This window comes from Papio anubis, chromosome 14 (assembly GCF_008728515.1).
Source record: "Papio anubis isolate 15944 chromosome 14, Panubis1.0, whole genome shotgun sequence".
NCBI classification, from domain to species: domain Eukaryota; kingdom Metazoa; phylum Chordata; class Mammalia; order Primates; family Cercopithecidae; genus Papio; species Papio anubis.
Genome location: NC_044989.1, coordinates 104,102,255 through 104,125,245, shown reverse-complemented (window position 1 = coordinate 104,125,245; position 22,991 = coordinate 104,102,255). Strand labels below are relative to the sequence as shown.

Below are 22,991 nucleotides of genomic sequence, written 5' to 3'. Positions count from 1 at the left end.
AAGTACCCTCCTCTGCATCAAAACAATAAACCTGAAATCCTGAAGTCTAACATTATGTGTAATTATTTCTAGAAAAAAAAAGGTTATACCTGCCTTAAACTTTGGCACACATTTTGCTAGGAAGACACTTCAGCAGTTACATGTAGTAACAAAACAAAGATCCACTGCCTCACTCCAGTTAACACGTGCCTCTTCCAGAAATACCAGCAACCAGTAATGTAGAGGCTTCCACTTAAAGGGAAGTCTGCTGGAGTGAACAACAGATGTTTGCAAGATTGAGGTATCCTTTAACGAATGGCAGCGTGAACTGATTTTTTAACCTAAAAACAACAGTTAAACGGGTTGTTTCACCATCAAGCCAAACTAGTTTTTTGCCAACTTTCTTCAATGGAAACTGTGTACTTAAAAAGAAATGCAATATAAACAATAGGGTGAGAATATAATTAAATACTAGCTAAGAAGATACAGTTTTGTGAAAAGTATACAAAGCAATCACATTGGGTGACTGAGCATGCCAGAAGTTCATCTGTGGAGGGTCCGTCCAGAATACACTGCTCTACTGCCCTGAGAGCCGATTCTGGCTGTACACCCCACGGAACCAGACACACCTAGGGTCAGACCTTCTTTCTATCACTTTCTAGTCATCTCATACAGCTGGATTAAGTACTTTGCTAACTGCCTGCGTGTCTTCATGTCAAACAGGGATATTAATACTCACTTCCTTCCCTGTAGCTGTGTGTGGACTAAATGAGACCACAGAGAAAAACGTGGTCTACAAAGGGTGCTCTTCACTGCTCCCAAGCACCAACCCTGAGCTTGTTTTCAGTTTAGAAGCTACAGGCTTATTTCCCCTGAAATGACAACAGCATACGGCAATAATGGAGGTCCGATCGGTCCTATTATTTCTCTGCACAACTGTCTGCAAACAAATGGGACTTTATTACCAATTTACAAAGGGAAAAACAGGAATGGACAAAAGATAGATTTTGTCTATTTTAGGGAGAATGTTGCAGAATTACAAAAGAGGCAACTTGAGATAAATGCATATTATGAGGCGCAACAAAAATAAGACATTTTACAAGTCTTGACGTTCGAGTTTTTAAGTTTAACTGACACCAACTTAAGGAAAGAACAGCCCAGGAGAAGGGAAAAACCTAACATGGTAGCCAACCGCTGGACATCCAGTTTAGGAGTATGAGATTTCCTGGAACATTTACCTCCTTTTTCCATAACTCACACACAGGGTTTGGGAAGAATGTTTTTCAAAATTTTTGGTACTCTGAAACAGCAACCAAGCTGCCAACAGAAGCCTCCTTACACAGAAGCTTGCCAGGACAAACAAAGGGGCAAATTCAAGCCATGACTGGCCATCTGCCACAGCATAAAGCAAGAGATAAACTAGTTGGCAAACTCTTTCCCTAGCCCACAACACTTTTCACGTTCTCCTTTAAGTAAGAGGTTCAGGCTACCCAGTGTCCCTACAAAACTCCAGTCCTCTTAGAACTTCGCTTTAGTGAGCTGGAGTTCACCCCCACACAGCGAAGTCTTAGCCATCAGTGAAATCTCACTGAAAAGGAGAGTACAGCAACATGACCGGTTAAATCAGAAAAAAACAAAAAATGACCATTTCCCATTTCCCAAAAACAACAGGAACACTTTTGTCCATCACGAACCCTCACGGACACCCGAATTCTGCAGTCTCTAAAACAACTCCTCGTGAAAGGAACTAGGACTCTTAAGACATAGCTAATTCCACATCATCAAACAGGAAAATAAAAACCAGGATGATGGGTCTGCAAGCATGGAAACAGGGTGAGAACGCAAGAGTGCTTTCAAGGATGTCAGGGGAGAATGCAGAAAAGGCGAAGAAAACAGCCTAACATGGTACCCAGGGGCCAGGCTGTGACAATGTAGACATTAAGAGAAAAAAAATTATATTTAGTGGATATACATTTGAAAAAAAAAAAAAAAACGTATTCCAAAAAAGTTGAAATGCAAAAAGATAAAGACAAGGAATATGATTAATTTTGTGTCAATTTGGGTGGTTGTTGTTTTGTTTTTGTTTTGAGACAGAGTCTCACTCCGTCACCTAGGCTGGAGTGCAGTAGCCCGAACTCGGCTCACTGCAACCTTCCCTCCCCGGTTGAAGTGATTCTCCTGCCTCAGCCTCCTGCGTAGGTGGAACTACAGGCACGCACCACCATGCCTGGTTAATTTTTGTATTTTTAGTACAGACGGGGAGTGGAGGGGAGAGGGTGGCAGTTTCACCATGTTGCCCAGGCTGGTCTTGACCTCCTGGACTCACGTGATCTACCAAAGTGCTGGGGTTACAGGCATGAGCCACTGTGCCCAGCAATTTTTTCTCAGTTTGAATAAGTAGAAGACAGTCAATACAATAGTTATTTCCTTCATCTAATAAGTATGTCTGCTTACATAGAAACTTTTGTCTATCTTTGTGTGTAATAATGATGGAAGGAAAAAGGAAGTTCTGTGCAAACCCACAGTTTTGGAGCAAAATAAGAAGTATAAGAAGAACGGGGGGTAGGGAGGAAGATAAGCACAGTGGTCACAAAAAGAAGTTGGGTTAAAAAAAAAATCAGTCATCTATCGTAAAATAACCAAGATGCTAGACTAGATCTCTTGTCTGAGAAGGAGAAAAAAACTCTAAGCGGCCTTCTGATCAGAAGATTCCAACAAGAAATGCTTGTTTGCAATCTCTCTACTAAGTCGATATCACGACAAGTGGTTGGTAAGGAACGCTGTTCCATAGGGGAAACACCAGCCTGGGAAAAACTAAAATCTATATGATAAATCTGAGCTCAAAAGTCCTCATTAAACTAACAAGTTAATTTGAAAAAAAAAAAAAAGACCCAGACAACAAGTAACCTAGATTTAAATTATGTCAGGGAAGCAACCAGGTTCCTGGCGCCCACTCAATGCTCAGTCAATAATCCTGATCACATTTGACACGCATCGTCCCAGAAGACGTTCACTTTTTTATTTTCCAGCGTGGTAAGATTTCTAAAATCCCAGACAGGTATAAAAATAAGAATTACTATTAACCTTAGGAAGGTTTAGAAATGAAGAAATTAATGAAAAAGCCCATAGTATTGATAATAATACGTTTAAATATAGATATGGTAGTTTTACAATATTTGTACTTATTTCTTATATTGATGGAGGTGTTTGAAGTTCAGAAAAAAAAATCAGCTATCCACTTAAGTAACTTACAGGAGAAAAAAAGACATGTGTTCACACATGCATAAGTACCATGCTAGCATCAATCATGGCTCACTGCAGCCTCGACCTCCCAGTCCTCAAGCAATCCTCCTGCCTCAGCCTCCTGAGTAGCTGGGACCACAGACAAAAGCCACCACACTCGGCTAATTCTTACATTTTTTTGTGGAGATGGAGTCTGACTTTGTTGCCCGGGTTCATCTCAAGGGATCCTCTTGCCTCAACCTTCCAAAGTGTTGGGATTATGGGCATGAGTCAAAACACACAGCAGGATATTTTATAGCAAGTAAAATTTAGGATAAAGTAGTAACATAATGACACTCTTCACCACAAATTCCTGCCGAGCCCTTCAGATCTCTTGTCACCTTTACTGCTACCATCCCTGCTCCCAGCTCTAACAGTCCCTGTCCCCTCCTCAGTCCCTCAATCTCCTCCACTCTTCTCCATCCTTTGTGCATCTGGACCTGCATCCATCAGACCAAACACTGCCACGTGCCCACTCCTGGGTTCAATCCAATATCCACCTTCGCTATTAACACAGGAAATACCTTTCTCCCCCATTAAATGCCTGTCTTCTTTTCAGACCATCTCCAACACCGCTTCTTGTGAGAAGCCTTTCCAGAATCCCTCATCTGAATGTGCTGTTTCTACCCCAGTGCTATCACAGCACTGTGCTCACACCCCCATGAACGCATGAGTAACACTACCGATTCTCATCACTTGTCTGGGTCCTTCAGAGACGCACCGTGAGAAAGACTGCTTTTTAAAAAGCTGCTGACCTGACGAATGAAATAGTTGTGGACCAACGAGTGCACCAAAATACAGGAAACACAGGTAAATGCCAAATGTGCTTTATAGAGTTTGTTACACAGGTGTGACCCTTTGTGACAACTCATAGAGCTGTACACTTAACGATTTGTACACTTTTTAGATCTTTCTTATACTGTCAACATCGCTTAAAGAAGAGAAACTGCACGGCCGGGAGCAGTGGCTCAAGCCTGTAATCCCAGCACTTTGGGAGGCCGAGACGGGCGGATCACGAGGTCAGGAGATCGAGACCATCCTGGCTAACACGGTGAAACCCCGTCTCTACTAAAAAATACAAAAAACTAGCTGGGCGTGGTGGCGGGCGCCTGTAGTCCCAGCTACTCGGGAGGCTGAGGCAGGAGAATGGCGTGAACCCGGGAGGTGGAGCTTGCAGTGAGCTGAGAGATCTGGCCACTGCACTCCAGGCCGGGTGACAGAGCAAGACTCCGTCTCAAAAAAAAAAAAAAACAAAAAAAGAAGAGAAACTGCTCTGAATGCAATAAATATGTAAACCTGCTGAACTGAAGATGGATTCCCACGCCAACCCTTCATCTTCCTGGTTAGAAAATCATATCATCTCATCTCAATTGTGGAGGGAAGACAAAACCCTGACATGTGAACATTTATGATTATTTAAGCTGGAAACAAACTTTGCCAAATGAATACTGACTATAATTTGCTTTAAGTTACTTTCTAGCTTCCTGTTGGAAATACACAGAACAGAGCTTCTTTAAAAAAAATGCCCTTTTGGGCCAGACACAGTGGCTCATGCCTGTAATCCCAGCACTTTAGGAAGCCAAGGTGTGAGGATTGCTTGAGCTCAGGGGTTTGAGACCAGCCGTGGCAATACTGTGAGACCTCATCTCTACTAAAAATAATTTTTTAAAAAAATTAGCCAGGTGTGGTGGTACACACCTGTAGTCCCAGCTACTCAAGAGGTTAAGGTGGGAGGATTTCTTGAGCCCAGAGGCTGCAGTGAGCCTGGAGATGGAGGCTGCAGTGGGCTGAGATCGCACCACGGCACTCCAGCCTGGGCAACAGGGCAAGACCATGTCTCAAAAAAAAAAAAAAAAAAAAAAATGGCCTTTTATCTTTAGGTTTTGAAAAGTAAATATTAATAGACATGTAAAATATACTTCAGCAAAAAAAGATACAGAATCCGCTTTTCCCAAATAAGTTATTTAAATCTAAATGTTAATCAAATCAACTCTATCCCCAGACTTTCATGTTTACAACATAATTGGCAACTAGAGTTTTCTCCCAAAAACTAAATTCTTGATTTACCGTGGTTTGAATTAAAAAATTGAGGCTAAATCTAATCTAAAAAAATAAACAGAAACAAAAAACAAAAAACCTGTAGGCCAGGCACAGTGGCTCACATCTGTAATCCCAGCACTCTGGGAGGCTGAGGCAGGTGGATCACTTGAGGTCAGGAGTTCCAGACCAGCCTGGCCAACATGGTGAAACCCTGTCTACACTAAAAATACAAAAGAAATCCAGGAAGGATAAACCAGAAGATAGTGAGATTGAATACCTACAAGGGATGGATGGGAACTGGGTAGAAAGAAGGAAGGAATAGAAATGAGACAGAAGGAATGAGAAGAGACACATCTCTCAGCATACCTTTTTTCCTGTTCTGACTCAGAATCAAGATGTTTCACATATCCAAAATGTAAACGACTGCAATTAGCAGGACATGGGAGAAACCCAAAACAGAATACAAACAGTAATATAGGGACCTAAACAGATTATAAATGAATAACATAACCACACAGAAGAGGAAGTGACTAAAATATAAGCTAAGTAACTTTAGAAAACAGCATCTGTATATTACAAGACTAAATACAAGAAGAACTATGCACAAACATTGTACCCTAGTAAATTTAATTTTCACTTGTGTATGGGTTAGAAGTCTGAAACTACTGTTTGTATATAGTGAGATTGAGCATAAGCAATTCTACCGGGATAGTGAGTCATATCTTTTTTTTCTTTGAGACAGAGTCTCACTCTGTCACCCAGGCTGGAGTGCAGTGGTGCGATCTCAGCGGTGTGAACTCAGCTCACTGCAACCTCCACCTCCCAGGTTCAAGCTATTCTAGTGTCTCAGCCTCCTGAACAGTTGGACTACAGGCGCGCCCACCACGCCCGGCTAATTCTTTGTATTTTTAGTAAAGACGGGGTTTCACCATGTTGGCCAGGCTGGTCTCAAACTCCTGACCTCAAGTGAGCCACCTGCCTCGGCCTCCCAAAGTGCTGGGATTACAGGCATGAGCCACCGCACCCTGCCAGAGCCATATTTTTTTACCATCAGAGACAGGACTTACAAATAAGGAAAAGAGGAGACTAGCATGGACACTACAGTATTCGATTAAAATCCGAGGGATCACTATGAATTCATGGTGTTTAGTTTTAAGAAACGCAGGTGGACATGGCAATAGCTGCGGATGCTATGCATGCACACATGTATCCCCTCGCTCTGTGCACTGAGAGGGACTGGAAAGATGGTGCCACAGTAGGAATGAGCCCAGCGAGACTCCATTCTCCAAAGGAACTAGAGGCTCCTTGGAAAGATGATTGCTTCCAGGACTGGAGTAGAGAAAATACAGGACAAGCCTGGCGCATGCTATGGTACCAGAAAGGAAAAAATGGCTCTAAAAATGATGGAGACTAGATAGAGGTGGTAGTTGCACAACAATGTGAATGTACTAAATTGTTTATTTTAAAAGGGTTAATTTTGTTATGTTAATTTCACCTCGATAAATTTGAATAAAATGATAGGGGCACAACAAAAGGCTCAGAAGCCAACTTGAGGAAGCTCCTAATGGCCACCTCTGAGACAATGTCAATGACAAAATAAGTTACTGTAATAAAGGATCATAACCCACAGAATTAAATAAATATGCATGAGTTTATATTTATGTAAAGAAATAAATGAAGGAGTGCTGGGCGTGGTGACTCAAGCCTGTGATCCCAGCACTTTGGAAGGCTGAGGCAGGTGGATCACCTGAGGTCAAGAGTTCAAGGCCAGCCTGGCCAACATGGTGAAACCTGTCTCTACTAAAAATACAAAAAAAAGTAGCTGGGCGTGGTGGCACACACCTGTAATCTCAGCTACTCAGGTGGTGGAGGTACAAGAATCACCTGAATCTGAGAATCCGAGAGGCAGAGGGTGCAGTGAGCCGAGATTGTGTCACTGTGTTCCAGCCTGGATGACAGAGCTAGACTTCATCTCGAAAAAAAAAAAAAAGAGAGAAAAAAGAAAAATGAGGGAGAAGAGACATCTCATCTCTTCATTACAGTGGAATTCCAATTAATTAATAAGTACAGCATGAATGATGGAAACAGAAAGTTACATTTGGAAAACACCACAGTAAGAACTGCTGCAGGCAGCCATAAAAAAAGAATGAGATTATGTCCTCTGCAGGGACATGGATGGGGCTGGAGGCAGGAACAGAAAACCAAATACGCCATGTTCTCCTAAGTGGCAGCTAAACGAGAACACGTGGACACGCAGAGGGAAACAACAGACACTGGGGCCTTCAGGAGGGTGGAGGGTGTGAGGAGGGAGGGGATCAGAAAAAATAACTAATGGGTGTAATACCTGGGTAATGAAATAATCTTTACAACAAACCCCATGACACAAGTTTACCTATGCAACACATCTGCATTTGTACCCTTGAACTTAAAATAAAAGTTTGAAAAAACTGCTGCAGGCAAAAATCATCAAAGGATGTTAACATTTGTAGGTAAAAGTATGATGAGAAACAGGATATTGGCTTCCACAAAATGCTTATTAATTACAATAGAAAAATAGTAATTTTACATTGGAAAAGCCTATCAGACACCACTTCAACCAAGTGATCGAAGCAAACATCACCAGTAACAAGATGCATCAACATCACACACCTCCTGATATAACGTGGTAACTAAAGGACACAGCCAGGGTGCAGTGGCTCATGCCTATAATTCTAGCAGTCTGGGAGGCTGAGGCAGGAGGATTGCTTGAGCCCAGGAGTTCGAGACCAGCCTGGACAACACAGTGAGTCCCTGTCTCTACAAAAAATTGTAAAAATTAGCCGGGCATGGTAGTGCACGCCTGCGGTCCTTCCCTCAACTTTGGAAGCTGAGGTGAGGAGACTGACTAGGCCCAGGAAGTCAGGGCTGCAGTGAACCATGATCACACTACTTCGCTCCACCCTGTGTGACAGAGTGAAACCCCGTTTCAAAAAAAAACAAAAAAAAGGTAGCTGGGCGTGGTGGTTCACGCCTGTAATCCTAACACTTTGGGAGGCCAAGGCGGGTAGATCACCTGAGAGGTCAGGAGTTTGAGACCAGCCTGGACAACACAGAGAAACTCCGTCTCTACTAAAAATACAAAACTTAGCTGGGTGTGGTGGCGGGCACCTGGAATCCCAGCTGCTCAGGAGGCTAAGGCAGGAGAATTGCTTGAACCCGGGGGGCAGAGGTTGCAGTGAGCCGAGATTGCACCTCTGCACTCCAGCCTGGGCTACAGAGCGAAACTCCATCTCAAAAAAAAGGACAGAACATCAACATCATTTCTGTGGTATTCCTGTCAGAAATGCATTCGAGTTGTCCCTTGATATCCATGGGGGATAGGTTCCAGTATCTCTGAGGATACCAAAATCTGCAGACGTTCAGGTCTCTGATATATGACACAGGATTTACATGTGATCTACACACAGCCTCTTGCATACTTTAAATCATCTCTAGATTACTTATTACTTATAATTACTTATAATATTATAATATTATTATATTATGTAATATATAGATTACTTATAATTACTTATAATTATTATAATATAATAATTACTTATAATATTATAATATCTAATACAATGTAAATGCTATATAAATAGTTATTATACTGTGTTTTTTAGAGAATAATGACCAAAAAAAGTTTGTACATGTTTCAGGACAGACACAAACGCTGAAGACCTAACTACATTTTCCATCTGTGGTTGGTTGACTCTGTGTATACAGAGATTCAACCATATATACTTATTCAACTATATAAGTATACGACTGTGCCTCAATCTAACCAGATAAATCAGCAGGCAAATTCAAATTAAGGGGCATTCCACAAAAATGTCGAGGACATAAAAGACAAAGGAAAGGCCAGGCACAGTGGCTCACACCTGTAATCCCAGCACTTTGGGAAGCCGAGGCTGACAGATCACCTGAGGTCAGGAGTTCAAGACAGTCTGGCCAACATGGTGAAACCCTATCTCTACTAAAAATACAAAATTAGCCAGGTATGGTAGAGAGCACCTGTAATCTCAGCTACTAATGAGGCTGAGATAGGAGAATGGCTTGAACACGGTGGGTGGAGGTTGCAGTGAGCTGAGGTCATGCCACTGCACTGCAACCGAGGTCGTGCCACTGCACTGCAGCCTGGGCAACATAGCCAGACTCCATCTCAAAAAAAAAAAATAAAATAATGGAAGAAATTTTCCATACTGGAAGAAAGTAAGAGGACATGACAACTAAATGCACTGTGGGATTCTAGACGACTCTGGCACAGAAGGACGTTAGTGGGAACTCGGGTGAAATTCAAATAAGGTTTGTAGATTAGTTAACAATTTTAAATCAAAATTAATTTTTTGGTTTAGAAAATTATTCTACTCTGATTATATATAAGTTGCTAATATTGGGGAAGGCTAGGTATAAGGGAAAATCTGTGTACTATTTTTGTACATTTATTGTACATCTAAAAGTATTTCATAATAGAGTTTTTTAAAACATTTACTGCTGTTCAACTTACTGTTTAATTTACTGTTTTACTGTTTTGCAGCTCTCTCCTCCCTCCTCTCCTACACTACGGCAAGGATATTCCTCTGACATGTTCGAATGCGAATGTATTCCAGATCACAAACAGTGCCTGGCACACAGAAGACACTCAAAAAACACAGGTCGACAATTTCGGTAAGCCAGAATGATGACAGCATATTCCAAATCCTAGACTTAGTATTAATTTTCCTTATATCGTATTTGAAAAGCAGCTTTGCTTATTCTGTAAAGACAAACAAATCTAAAAACTTTGATTCACTGTTTACAAAGAAGAATCATAGTTTTCCATAAAAATGCTTTGTCTGGTGTTTCTGTTATAGCTAACAGGATATGAATCTGATCTTTTCTTACAGTAAGTGTTTTCTCAGAATATACTGCAGTCTACTGATTCAGAGATACACATTTTCTCCCATATTTCAACATCTGAAATCAAGGTGACTCTTACACGTGATGGCATGTCATAGTTTAATCAGCAGTTGCTTTTCCTGCTTAGCAGTACTTTACAACCACGGTGCATCTAATAGTGTATTAAATTTGATGAAATCTGGTAATGAATAAAGCATTTTCAAAATATTTTTGGAGCTCCACTTCCAACGCAACAGAATAAGCTCTGCTGATCCCCTGTGAAGTGAAACTAGTGACAACTACTGTTTTAAAAACCTCTTAAGAGGACCTGAAAATTGCCTCAAGGACAAACAGCAAATGAAGAAATACCTATATGAGAAAACCTATAAAAATTCAGTGAGAAAAGTGAGAGCACAGTATTTGAACCAAGATCATTCCCCGCTCTCCTCTCCTCCGCCAGTGAGGTGGAGACCTCACTCCAGACTACAGCAGCTAAGAACACAGGGCTCCCTTTGCTCTCCAGCTCCAAGCTGTGGGATTTCATCCTGGGAGAATCAGGACTTCAACTTTTCTCCTGCTGCCCCCAGCTGCCTGTAGCTAACGTTAAGTCCCAGGCAAGTGCAATTGAGATGTGGGGGGTCTCTTACTCTACACAACCCCTGCTGATGGAACGGAAGCTCTACCTTGCGTGCAGCGTCCTGAGAATATGAGGGCCCTGACAGCCCTTTCTGGGGCTTGTAAGGTAGTGGTTCCACACCTGGAAAAGCAGAGCCACAAGAACCTCAACCTCCTGGCCTCTCCACTTAGTGCTCAGCTCCTAGAGCGGGGCTGCCACTCAGAGAAAAACCTGTCATTATCCTCAGTCCCACCTCAAGACACAGAAATCTTGTCTGGAGCCACAGAACAGCTCCTGATCGCTTCCCAAAGAAGGAGCTTCATTTGCAACAGCTCCTGGAGAAGTTTGGGCCTAAGAGCCCTCTCAAAAACAGTGAAAGTTGTGGTGAGAGAATGGGGACAACTGTGGATCTAGTGAAGATACAGCCTGGAGTGTGGGGACTAGCTTGCAGGAGACAACCTGCAAAAGAGGTGGAAAGGAGGAGTCCTCCTGGGGTCAGAAAAATATCAGACACTGTCCTCAGAAACTATTTCTTCAAAGGAATCACGATTTTATCATAGAACATATCATAGGTCAAAAAAAAAAAAGGAACCAAAATGTAGTTTGTAGCAGAATGTATGCCCCAGGGCATTGGTGTAAACAATAAAACAATCAGCTGGCAATTAGTCTAGGAGTCTCAGAAAGAGTAAAGGGGCATCCCAGGGTGAGTGTGGGCAAACCAAGAGCTGAAGCTCCAGCCAGCCACTAAACAAATAAACCAGCAAATAATAACAGGTAAAGGGGACCTTAGTACCCAGGGTTGCTAAAATACATTTCTCTAAAATGTCCAGTTTCCAATAAAAAATTATGAGATGTACAAAGAAACAGAAAAATACAACCAATACACCAAATGGGGGAAAAAAAACCAAGCAGGTAACAGAAACTGCCTGTGAGTACAGCTAGACGAACTAGATGTTGGATTTATTTATTTATTTTTATTTATTTTTTGAGACGGACTCTAACTCTGTCACCCAGGCTGGAGTGCAGTGAGGTGATCTCGGCTTACTGCAACCTCTGCCTCCTAGGTTCAAGCAATTCTCCCTGCCTCAGCCTCCCTAGTAGCTGGGATTACAGGTGCCCACCACCACGCCCAGCTAATTTTTATATTTTTAATACAGATGGGGTTTTGCCATATTGGCCAGGCTGGTCTCGAACTCCTGACCTTAGGTGATCTACCTGCTTCAAGCCTCCCAAAGTGCTGGGATTACAGGCATGAGTCACCATGCCCGGCCAGGATTTATTTTTAAAAGGATTTCAAATCAGCCATTATAAATAAACTCACAGAACTAAAAGAAAATTTAATTGAAGAAGTAAAAGAAGGTATGACAAAGTGGCATCAAATATAAACTATCAATAAGAAGACAGAAATTTTAAGAAAGAACCAAATGGAAATTCTGGAGTTGGAAAGTACAATAGAAGTAAAAATTCACTAGAAGACCTTGTGATGGTTAATTTTATGTGTCAATTTCATGGGGCAAAGGAATGCCCAGACAGCTAGTAAAACATTATTTCTGGATATATCTGTGAAGGTATTTCTAGAGAAAATTAGCATTTGAATCTGTAGACTGAGGAAAGATGACCCTCACCAGTGTGGGTGGGTATCGTCCAATCTATTAAGAGCCTGAGTAGATCAAAAAGGTGGAGGAAGTGCAAATTTGTTTCTGGTCTGAGCTAGGATATCCCGCCCTCAGACAACAGCTCGCCTGGTCCTTGGGCCTTTGAATTTGAACTGGGACTTTCGTCATTGGCTCCCTTATCTCCAGGCCTTTGGACTGAGACTGAATTACACTACCAGCTTTCCTGGTTCTCCAGCTTGCGGATGGCAGATACTAGGACCTCTCAGCCTCCATAATCACATGTGTCAGTTCCTATAATAAATCTTCTTGTGTGTATGTGCACAGGTTTGTGTGTGTGTGTGTGTGTGTATGTGTTCTGTTTCTCTGATGAACCCTAACTAATACACACCTCAACAATAGATTTGAACGCAATGGAGAAAGAATTAGCAAACTTGAAGACAGGTTAGTAGAGATTATGTAAGCTCAAGAGGGAGAAAAAAAAAAATGAAGAAAAATGAACACAGCCTCAGACAAAGGTGGAACACCAATAAGCACACCACCACATGTGTAACGGGAATACCAGAAGCAAAGGAGAGAGAAAGGAGAAGAAAAAACATTCAAAGAAATAATGACTTAATATTTCCCAAATTTACTGAGGAACAATAAGTTATTCATCCAGGAAGCTCAACAGACTCCAAACAGGGTCAATAAAAGAGACCCACAAACACATGGTGGAAATGAAAAAAGTCAAACACAAGAAAATCTTGAAAGTTGCAAGAGAAAAATGACATGACTTACAAGGGAACTTCCATTAAGATTAATAGCTGACTTCTCAGCAGAAATTAAATAGAGGACAAAGGCAATGCAACGACACCCAGTGTTCAAAAACAACAAAAGCCCTTGTTAACCAAGAATCCTATGTCCAGAAAAACTATCTTTCAAAAATAAAGGTGAAATAAAGACATGAAAATAAACAAAAACTGAGGGCATTCATTGTTAGCAGACATGCCTTATAAGAAACACTAAGGGAAATTCTTCAGGCTGAAAGGAAGTGACCCCAGATGGTGGTTCAAATCCACACAAAAAGCAGCAATAATTATGAAATTAGAATATACACTATTAATGTATTTTTTTCTTCTTTCTGTTAACTGATTTAAAAAGTCAATTGTATAAAATATTTATATAATTCATTGCTGGGTCTATAACATGTGGAAATACATCAGTAATACAATTGCCAGTAATAGCACAGAAGAGGTAGGTGGAAATAAAACTGTAATGGGCTAAGGAAATAATAACACATAAAAATAATAATTATAACAATATATTGTTTAGTTTGCAACATTAACAGATGTAATATGTATAACAATACCCCCCAAAAGGGTAAAAAGGAACAGACCTACATAGGAGAAACACTCCTATATATTACTAAAATTAAGCTAGTATAAATCTACAGCTGATTCTGTTGAGAGACTACTAAAAATACTCAAAAGCAGTGAAAAAGTCATTGATGAAATTAAAATGCTATACTAGAATTCAATCAATGCAAAAAAAGCAATAAGGTAGGAACACAGGAACAAAAAAAGACACGAGGCACAGGAAAAACAAAAAGTCAGATGACAGAAATGAATCCAGTTATATTAATAATAGCATTAAGTATGTATGAATATACAACCCAATCAAAATGCAGAGAGTGTCAGACTGGATTTTAAAAGGCATGATCCAACTATATGTTGTCTACAGAAGACACACAGTAAATTCAAAGATAAACGGATTGAAGTAAAAGAATAAGAATATGTACAGGTCCCATCACTTTGAAAAAGTCTAGTAATTCCTCAAATGATTACACATAATAGAGTTACGATAGGACCCAGCAATTCCACTCCTTGGTAAATACCCAAGAGAAATAAAAACACATGTCCACACAGAAACATGTACCTGAATGTTTATAGCAGCATTATTCATAATTAGCCAAAAGTTAGAAACAACCCAAAGTTCACCAGCGGATGGGTGGATAAACAGTGTGGTATGTCCATACAACGGACCATTATTCAGCTGTAAGAAGGGGCGAAGCGTACATCCTCTCTGTATACTGTGCAGGAACCCCACTGTGAGGTGATCTGCCACTACATGGGTGAACGTTGAAAAGATTAAACTAAGTCAAAGAAGCCAGTCACAAAAGACCACATACTATAGGATTACATTGATCTGAAAATCCGGAACAGGGAAATCTGGAGAGATGGAAAAATTAGTAGTTGCCTAACCCCTAGGAGGGGAGGGGAGGGGAGGGAGGTGGGGATTAGGACAGTAATAGCTAAAGGGTATAGGATTTCTTTTTGAGGTGATAAAAATGCTCTAAAATTGACTGTGGTGATGGATATATATCTGTGAATTCACTGTACACTTTAAATGGATGAATTGTGTAGTATGTAAATTGTATCTCAAGCTGTTTAAAACTGTTTAAAAACATTTTTGCTGAAGGAATCAATCATTTATCTAACAAATGCTTATTACATGTTTACTAAGCACTACTGGATCAGGCACTGCAAAAATAATACCAGTCTCTGTCCCCATGGACAGGGACCTGTGACTGCTTCGTCAATCTCGCCCAGGGTCTAGATTGCGCCTGACCAGCAGGAGGCTCCGTCAGGAGCCCTGCTCCTCCCAGCAAGACAGACATGTAACTACTCCTGCCCCACTCTCACAACACCCACCTACAACTGTCCCAGTTTGTCCAATCCACATAATTGGAAATCTGCCTCATTTCTATGTGGGAATCCAGTATACCCCGCTGAAACTGTTACTCTGTCTTGCACCACAGCTTCCCTGGCAGGATTCCTGAAATACTCCCCAACCTATGCCAATCCCATGCACCAGCTCATGTTTTCTTTCCAGTGCTGAATGAGGACTATGTCAAACCAGTACTTCTAGAACCTGTACTTGTAAGATTCTCCCAGGGGCCTGAAAGCTTAAGGAGATGAATAACTCCTCCCTTCTCAGGCCCAGTCCCAAGGTGCAACTTGCGCCAGCAGCGTGCCGCAGCAAGACAGCGGAGGCAGCAAGAGAGCTGGCCCGAAGACACGCACCCCTAAAGATTGAGAAAGGGGCCACGTGGGTACAAGGTAGCAGTTAGGTCAGACTAGGACACTTCCTATTTACAGGAGACTATAAAACCTTTGCCCCATCCTCACTTAGGGCTGACACCATTTTAGGCCTCAGCCCGCCTGCTCATTAAAACAGCATGTTGCTCCACACCGCCTCGTGTTGTCCGTCACGTTGTCTGTTAGCACGGTCTCGGGGTTTGAACCAATACAAGAACCTTGCAGTACTGTGATTACCAGCGACAACACTGAGAGCGCCTAAGAGTCCTATGTGCTGGTATTAACGAGCATCTCACAGTTCCAAAGCAAGAATACTCTACTCCCCTTCAGAACTTGTAGCTGCACATACAGCTCCCGGTACCTGATATGCCCAGTGTTCCCCACTCTGCCTGGCTTGGCCTTCACATTCATCCTTCACATTCTACCTCCTGGGTAACGCACCTGAAGAATTAGGAGCCTCTGCCTCTGCTGTTCCGAGCAACAGACCAAGAGCTAAGAGCATAAGCTCTTGAATGAGGCTGCCCGAATTCAAACTTCAACGCCACTACTTAACATATGACCTTGGTAAGTTTCTCAGTCACTCTGCCTTGGTTTCTCCATTTACAGAAAGGGGATAATATCTCCCATGGTTGTTATGAGGATCAAAATACATATAATACACTTACAGGCAAGCACTGTTATTGTTTCTATCTAATTCCATTTGATGGTATATTTGTTTACATGCATCTTTCCCTGACCAGTCCCTGAGCTGCTCAAAGGCATAAAATTACCTATGGCTTTTCTTATTAATAGCATATAATACAGGGCTAGGCGCAAGATTTGCACATGTAAGGTACCCATGAATGAATGGGAAAAAAAAAAAAAAACCATTAGTCTAGCAATGTCAAAGGTTATAGAAACCACACTTTCAAAATAAAAATCAGAGCACGTGGTTTATGGGTGCATTAGAATTGAGTCTCTCAAAGCGGGACTTCTCTGGAAAATCCAGGCTGTCTGACTGCCAGCACTATCTAGAAAGAATCCAAATGCCCAACAGTTTTAGCGGTTACAGAAACGATAACATTTAACACAGAAGATTTTATGTAACCATAGCCAGAAACCTGTGTTGATACCTGGAAGAGTCTGGAAAAAACACTAAGTAGAAAATCCGAGCAGAAGTTTGCAAAGAGGAATTATGGAGTTATTCAGAGAATGAAGATCAAAGAGAACAGACTGTGTGTGTGCATCTAACACTGCGTGATGAAAGCATCTTTAGCTTTTAAATTCATTTTCATTCAAAAGACAGCTTAATAAAAATAATGATGCTTATTATAAGGCCTTTACATAAGAAATAAGAAAAATAAAACGGAGATTCCAAGACTTCTTAGCTTTCAAATAAGGCACAGTAAGAAGGGTCAAGTTTCTCCACTACTATAATTCTCTGAATAGATAAGTTTCCTAAAAAAAATATATATATATATATATACACACACACACACACACACACACACACACACTTTTCTGCTCATCAACCCTCTTATTTCATAAACAGACTTTTAATAGTCAGTCATTTTTTTTGCTCATGTCAGGGACAATCAATAGTTTGATTAACTATTCAAACTACTTCTTGATTGTCTGGGTGTGGTGGCCTGCACCTGTAGTCCCAGGTACTCCTGTGGCTGAGGCACAAGAATTGCCTGAACCCAGGGGCAGAGGTTGCAGGGAGCAGAGGTCTTGCCACTGCACTCTAGCCTAGGTGATAGAGTGAAACTGTGTCTCAGAAACAAAAACAAAGCACTTCCTGACTAAGCCTTCTCCTTTGGTACAATAAAAACATGAATTCTAAAACGTACGTATTTGTACACAAAGAAAAAAGGCCTTTAGCAAGTTTTTCATTCAACGTCCCCCAAGAGTTCCCCCCAAAATTAGAGTCCAACTCAGAGAAAGACAAAGAATGGGAAAAGACTCTACTTGCTCAAGGCACAGAGCATGTTTTTACTTATATCAGCTTTTTTTAACATATACATGCACAGATATATACATATGCAATATGTATATATAGACACGGATGTAAACACACATCAGAAAAAAATAAGGTCACAAAGCAATCTTTTCTGTTGTCTTCATATGAGTCAATAAAACAACATCAGCAACAGCAGCTTAAATAGCCCAGGTGATGACAGCTACTGTAACAAACCAAATATGCAACCACCTCAACATTTCCATCTTTCTTCTCAACATCAACATTCCTCAATCAAAGGAAAGAAGACAAGTAAGAAGTATGGGTAGGAATTTACTTCAAGTAGTTTCTCTTAAAAAAAAAAAAAAGGCAAATAAATACATTATCCTTAAATTATAGAATTCCAATCAATGAACAGATAGCTTCTCTTTAAAACACGGTTCAACAGCCTAAACGTAATTAATTTTTAAAAATGTTTTAATATTCCGATCAGAATTTCTACTCATCCCTGCTTAAATACTTTTGCCTAAGGAGTAATCTGTCAATGCACGCAGTTTAAATCATTAACTACATAGCACCCAATCATTAGCATAATTAGCATGTAAATTTCACGAAGGCACTAATTGTGTCCTTTTAAGTGTTTTATGCAACACTCAGTACAAGGAAGCTTATTAAACACTTATTATGTTTAGTAAAAAGAACAAAATGCCAAAACAAAAGTCTTTATTATTCAACTCGGCTGTCATGTATAATAAAAACCACTGATCAGTATCTGTTTCTCCAAGTACAATTATAAGAAACTGAAAACAAAACAAACCCCACTGGAATTAGAAATTCTGTCTCCTCTGTCCAAGAATACTGTTTCATTTTTCTATCAGTAAGAAACTGCCAGCAGATAGCATGTAACATGCAGGATGCCAGGGTATTTGACCTAAGCATTTAGGCACCTTAACCAACCAAAAAGTCTAGTACATGTCATGCACACTTTCTGAGTCATTTTCCTTACCTTTCCCATTTTGCCATGTAGTATACCAAGACAAAGTAAGGAAGGAAGTGATAAATGCTAACGCAGTGGCTACAGTTCCATTGCGGAGCCTCATCTCATTTCACCATCACACTGGTCCATATGTGTACGATGACAACACCCAGGACTGTTTTCGTTTCACCCTGAAAGTCAACCGAATGCAGTCCTCCTGGCTCTAGGCCAACAAAAATCAGTAAGAGAGGTTCATTTCAGATGATCTGCAGGAGAAGCCTAGCAGGGATGCCGTTCACAACTGTACGCGGGATTGTCTTTGCGGTCTTCATACGCTGATGCCTCGGCCTTTTCGCTTCCTATTCGGGGGGAAAAGAGAAAGACAAGCTCATTCACTAATGCAAAATGTAAGTTTCTTCATTCACTATTCGTCATTATAAACAGACTTTTGGCTAAATTGTATCTATAAAGATTATCCCTACATCGAAACTACTCATTTAACATACTAGAATTATCTGGTCCTTCTCCTCCTGGAAAAAGAATACAAAACAGCTTCAAACTATATTCCCTGCTCATTGGTTTTGTTTGGTCTGTAAAAAGAAAAGTGATGGCTACTGATTTTAAAGGGAGAAACGGAGCTCACAGATTCCAAGATGAGAACTCTAACGATCACACAATGGTTCCTGAGTAACATAAACTTCACTCTCCCCAGTTTTCCTATTGCACAATAATAGGAAATTTTTTTAAATAAGAAAATTGACAGAATATAACATATAAGGGTCAAAAGACGTGGGCCCTTGACCCAGCTCTGTCATTACTTACATGATTCGGGGCATGCCACTTATCTAGGTCTCAAGGTTTCATTCATAAAATGAGGAAACAATCTGTCCTGTGTCCTCTTTCACATATTGTCATAAATTATAAAAAGGTTACAGTTATTACTGCTATTTATCACGGTCATAAAATAAATGTCATTTTTCCATTGACTAACCCACTCCCAGGGTGTAAATAAACTGGAAATATTTAAGCATTTAGAAAATGCGGCAATCCAACCAGGATACGGTATGCCTTAGGCCCTATCACTCTGCATTGCTTTAACTCAAGAAATCTGGGAAATCACCACTGAACGAACAAAACTGTTGGGAAAAGGGAACGAAATGGTCTTAGGCACAGCATTCAGCATATAATAGGTTCTCAAAAAATGTTAACTGTACTAAAAACCAAACTTTTTTGGTTAATTTGAACAACAACAACAAAACCGGCCAGCTGCTGGTTCCAGTCCACTCTATGCATGGTCAGTCTCAATCCCTGGAGGCACGTCAGGCCCTCCTGGTAATATCCTGACACTGTGGTGGGGGAGTCAATGTACCTCCAAACACGGCCAGCAGTCCCAAGGGAGAATTCTCTCCAGGGAAGAGCATAACTGATTAAAGCAGACAATTCAGAACTTGCCACCACCACTGCTTCTTAACACTGAACATTACTAGAAATTCCCCCAGTAAAGAAAGATCACAGGGGCATAGTACTAATAATGACAGCCACTACAACTTACGAAATGTTTCCTATGTGCCTGATCTACCATATGGTTTAAATCTTCACAAAATCCTATGAGGCAGGCATTATTAACCCTGTTCTACACATAAGGAAATGAATCCAGAGAAATAACGCGAATTTGTTTGACTCCAAAGTCCAAGCTCTCATCTACTACACTTTCCCTCTCAAACGAGGCACCTGCACCTGGCAATATGAAGCTAAGTGCTAGGGATACTCCAAGCATCACGTTAAACTGCAGAATCTTCCCAGAGTATTAATTATACCCAACTGTAAGTGTAAATTAAAAAAAAAAAAATTATGTAACACACACTGATCTACTATGGAGTAAGTTGCAAAATTCATGGAAAATTTCAAAGTCCAAACATGCAACTTTAAACAAATCTCCACTTCCTGTAGCTTTTGGCTAATACCTCACCACCACCCTCCACCAAACTATGCCTGTTAACCCTCCTCAGACAGCAGCTCTATCTTCCATATAATATTCTAGAAGCACCTAACCTCTTTTACTACCTGAAGACAAAGAGCTCTAAAAATATTCTCAAGTAGAAGTTATCATTGTTCTCTAAGACTGAACTTATTCACCTTCTACAATTAAGACAAGTTAACATCAAACATGACCACATCTACAGTTTAATATTAAAATCTTCACAGTGGCCAGGTGTGGTGGCTCATGCCTGTAATCCCAGCACTTTGGGAGGCCGAGGCAGGCAGATTACCTGAGGTCAGGAGTTCAAGGCCAGCCTGGCCACCATGACAAAACCCTGTCTCTACTAAAAATACAAAAATTAGCCGGGCATGGTGGCAGGTGCCTGTAATCCCAGCTTACTCGGGAGGCTGAGGCAGCAGAATTACTTGAACCTGGGAGGCAGAGGTTGCAGTGAGCTGAGATCACGCCACGGCACTCCAGCCTGGGCGACAGAGCAAGACTCATCTCAAAACAAAAAACAAAAAACAAAAAAACAACTTCATATCAAGTCTCCTCTAATTGTCTTAAATCAATAAGCACCCAATAATGAATTCTGATTATAAAAACAGGGGTGATAATTCTATGAATTATATAACTTGGAACGTTAATCCCTGTGTGGCATTATATTAAAATACTTATAACTTTCAGCTGCTATCTACTTAACCCTGTTTCACTTCAGAAAGAATTTTGTTCTAGTAAAAGATCTAAAAACCATACAGGTTATTAGAGTAAGCACTCAATTCATAATGGGAGAGGTAAAGAGCCCATCATATGGTAAAGGATATTTTAAAAGTTTTACTAAATACAAACAAAACTCGTAAAAAAAAAATCCGTAGACATGCGTAGAGACAAGTAAAAGTAAAGGAACTCTGAAACCAAAGTAAACTATTGATATACTACCCCTAATATATGAAAAAATTAAAAAATACTGGATCCAGGAAGTTATGAAACTCTGAAGAAGATACCTACAATGAATTCTACTAGCAAATACGCCCTGAAGTTTTGCAAGAAAAATATGAGTGTTTTACTCAGTAAGAATGTAGTCATACATTTTTAATTAGGTTTCCCAGCTAATAAGTTTAACTGCACAGCACAAGTGAAGAAACTCTTCGGACAGGAAAAAAACAAGGATCTACTCGCTCTTCAATCATAAGACATAATTCACAGGCTGGCTTGTAAGGCACAGGTGACCCACATTTTTATTAGTGTCCACATTTGCAAAAATTTTAATCTAGCCCCTTAATATTCTCGGAGACTACAACCTAACACGTTTGAATCTTTAACAACAACAAAAAAGGTAGTGGCTAAAATTGCTAGTCATTTCTCCACCCTCCCAAAGGTGAACGGAACTTTCAACTCTAGACACCAGACTGTTTTGTTAGCAATCCTTTAAGGCCTTCAGTCTTCATTTTATTACTGGACACAAAACCTTTACTTATTTTAAAGTGTTCTCTGAAATACTCAGTATAGTGCATGGCTGAGAACACTTTGCTGAACGTTTGGCATATTCCTTAATCAGCATCCCACTGACAGGGGAGAGGTGCCTTAAGAATGAAAGGCACAATAATCCCTGATACCCGAAATCAATAAAATCCATGACGTAAGCCTATATAACTTTACACACCACAATTATGGCAAAATTCATTTACTTGCCATTTATAAACGAGTCAGTTTTCTTTAACACAGCTTACATAATGTCATCGCCCAGCGCGTTTTCGGATTTACACGTGTGGGTTACGGAAATCTATGTCAAGATAACCTGTTCATCAAACTATTTTTTAAACCTTTAGAAAAAGAAACATGAACCACAGAACGCATATTTTCATTCTAAATTTACAGTCTACGTTCCAAAGAACGACTCTGTCATTATCTTTTATCAAATAATTCGTCCAACAGCAAAAGCACAACAGCAAAATACACGGAAAGCATTCCAAGCATACATTGTGACTGCTTCTATTTTCCAATGCGGAATGTAGGCAACGAAACCGCTCCAGAGAAACGCACTGTTGCGAGGAATAAAGGCGGGTGTGCAAGCGGCTCGGAAAAGCCAGCTCAGAAAAGCTCGCCTCCGAGATGTCACCTGGCACACTTGGTGGAGTCCCCGAGACCCAGCCTCAGGGTCCTACTGCGGCTTCCTCGACACGCAGGGAGCTGAGGCCTGGGGAAACGCGGGGTGCTCTTCCACGCGGGCCCCGCAGCCCTTCACTTTGCGTGACAATTCCCTGCGAAGGCTTCACGGCCGGTCCCCTCCGGGAGCAGCCCCTGCCCCTGCGCCCCGGACCGTCCGGCCCCCGCCCACCTGCCCCGCGGCCCCGCGAAGGCGCCGACTCCCGCGCAGCCCCCGGGTCCCGCAGGCAGCTGTCCCTCCCCTTCCGCACCCCCCGGATCCGCACTTTGCTCCACTTTTCCCCAAAGTCGCCGAGCCCCGCCACGCCGGGGACGCACCAGGCGCCGGGCCGGCCGCAGGGAAGGGCGCGCGGCCCCGAGGGGTGCGCGGCGCGGGGCAGGGACGCTGGGAGGACGCCCCCGCCCGCCCCCGAGGCCCAG

General features: G+C 41.3%; 1 protein-coding gene across 5 annotated transcripts in view; it reads right to left on the bottom strand.

Annotated features, from left to right (window-relative positions):
* The window catches only part of MGAT4A (alpha-1,3-mannosyl-glycoprotein 4-beta-N-acetylglucosaminyltransferase A), a 130,879-nt gene extending 108,243 nt beyond the window's left edge, over positions 1 to 22,636 (bottom strand). For 2 of the 5 annotated variants that reach the window (XR_004178370.1, XM_031655467.1), the window contains exon 1: positions 18,455 to 19,212. Coding sequence is in view for 4 of the 5 variants with exons in the window: in XM_031655467.1 (XP_031511327.1) it covers positions 18,455 to 18,548 (94 nt within the window). In the remaining variant the exon portion in view is untranslated. Of the gene's footprint in view, positions 1 to 18,454; positions 19,213 to 19,246; positions 19,739 to 22,384 lie in introns of those variants that run through there. The other 3 variants (XM_017947768.3, XM_021925092.2, XM_017947767.3) reach the window with 3 other exon arrangements.
* Between the last annotated feature and the right edge of the window lie 355 nt (positions 22,637 to 22,991).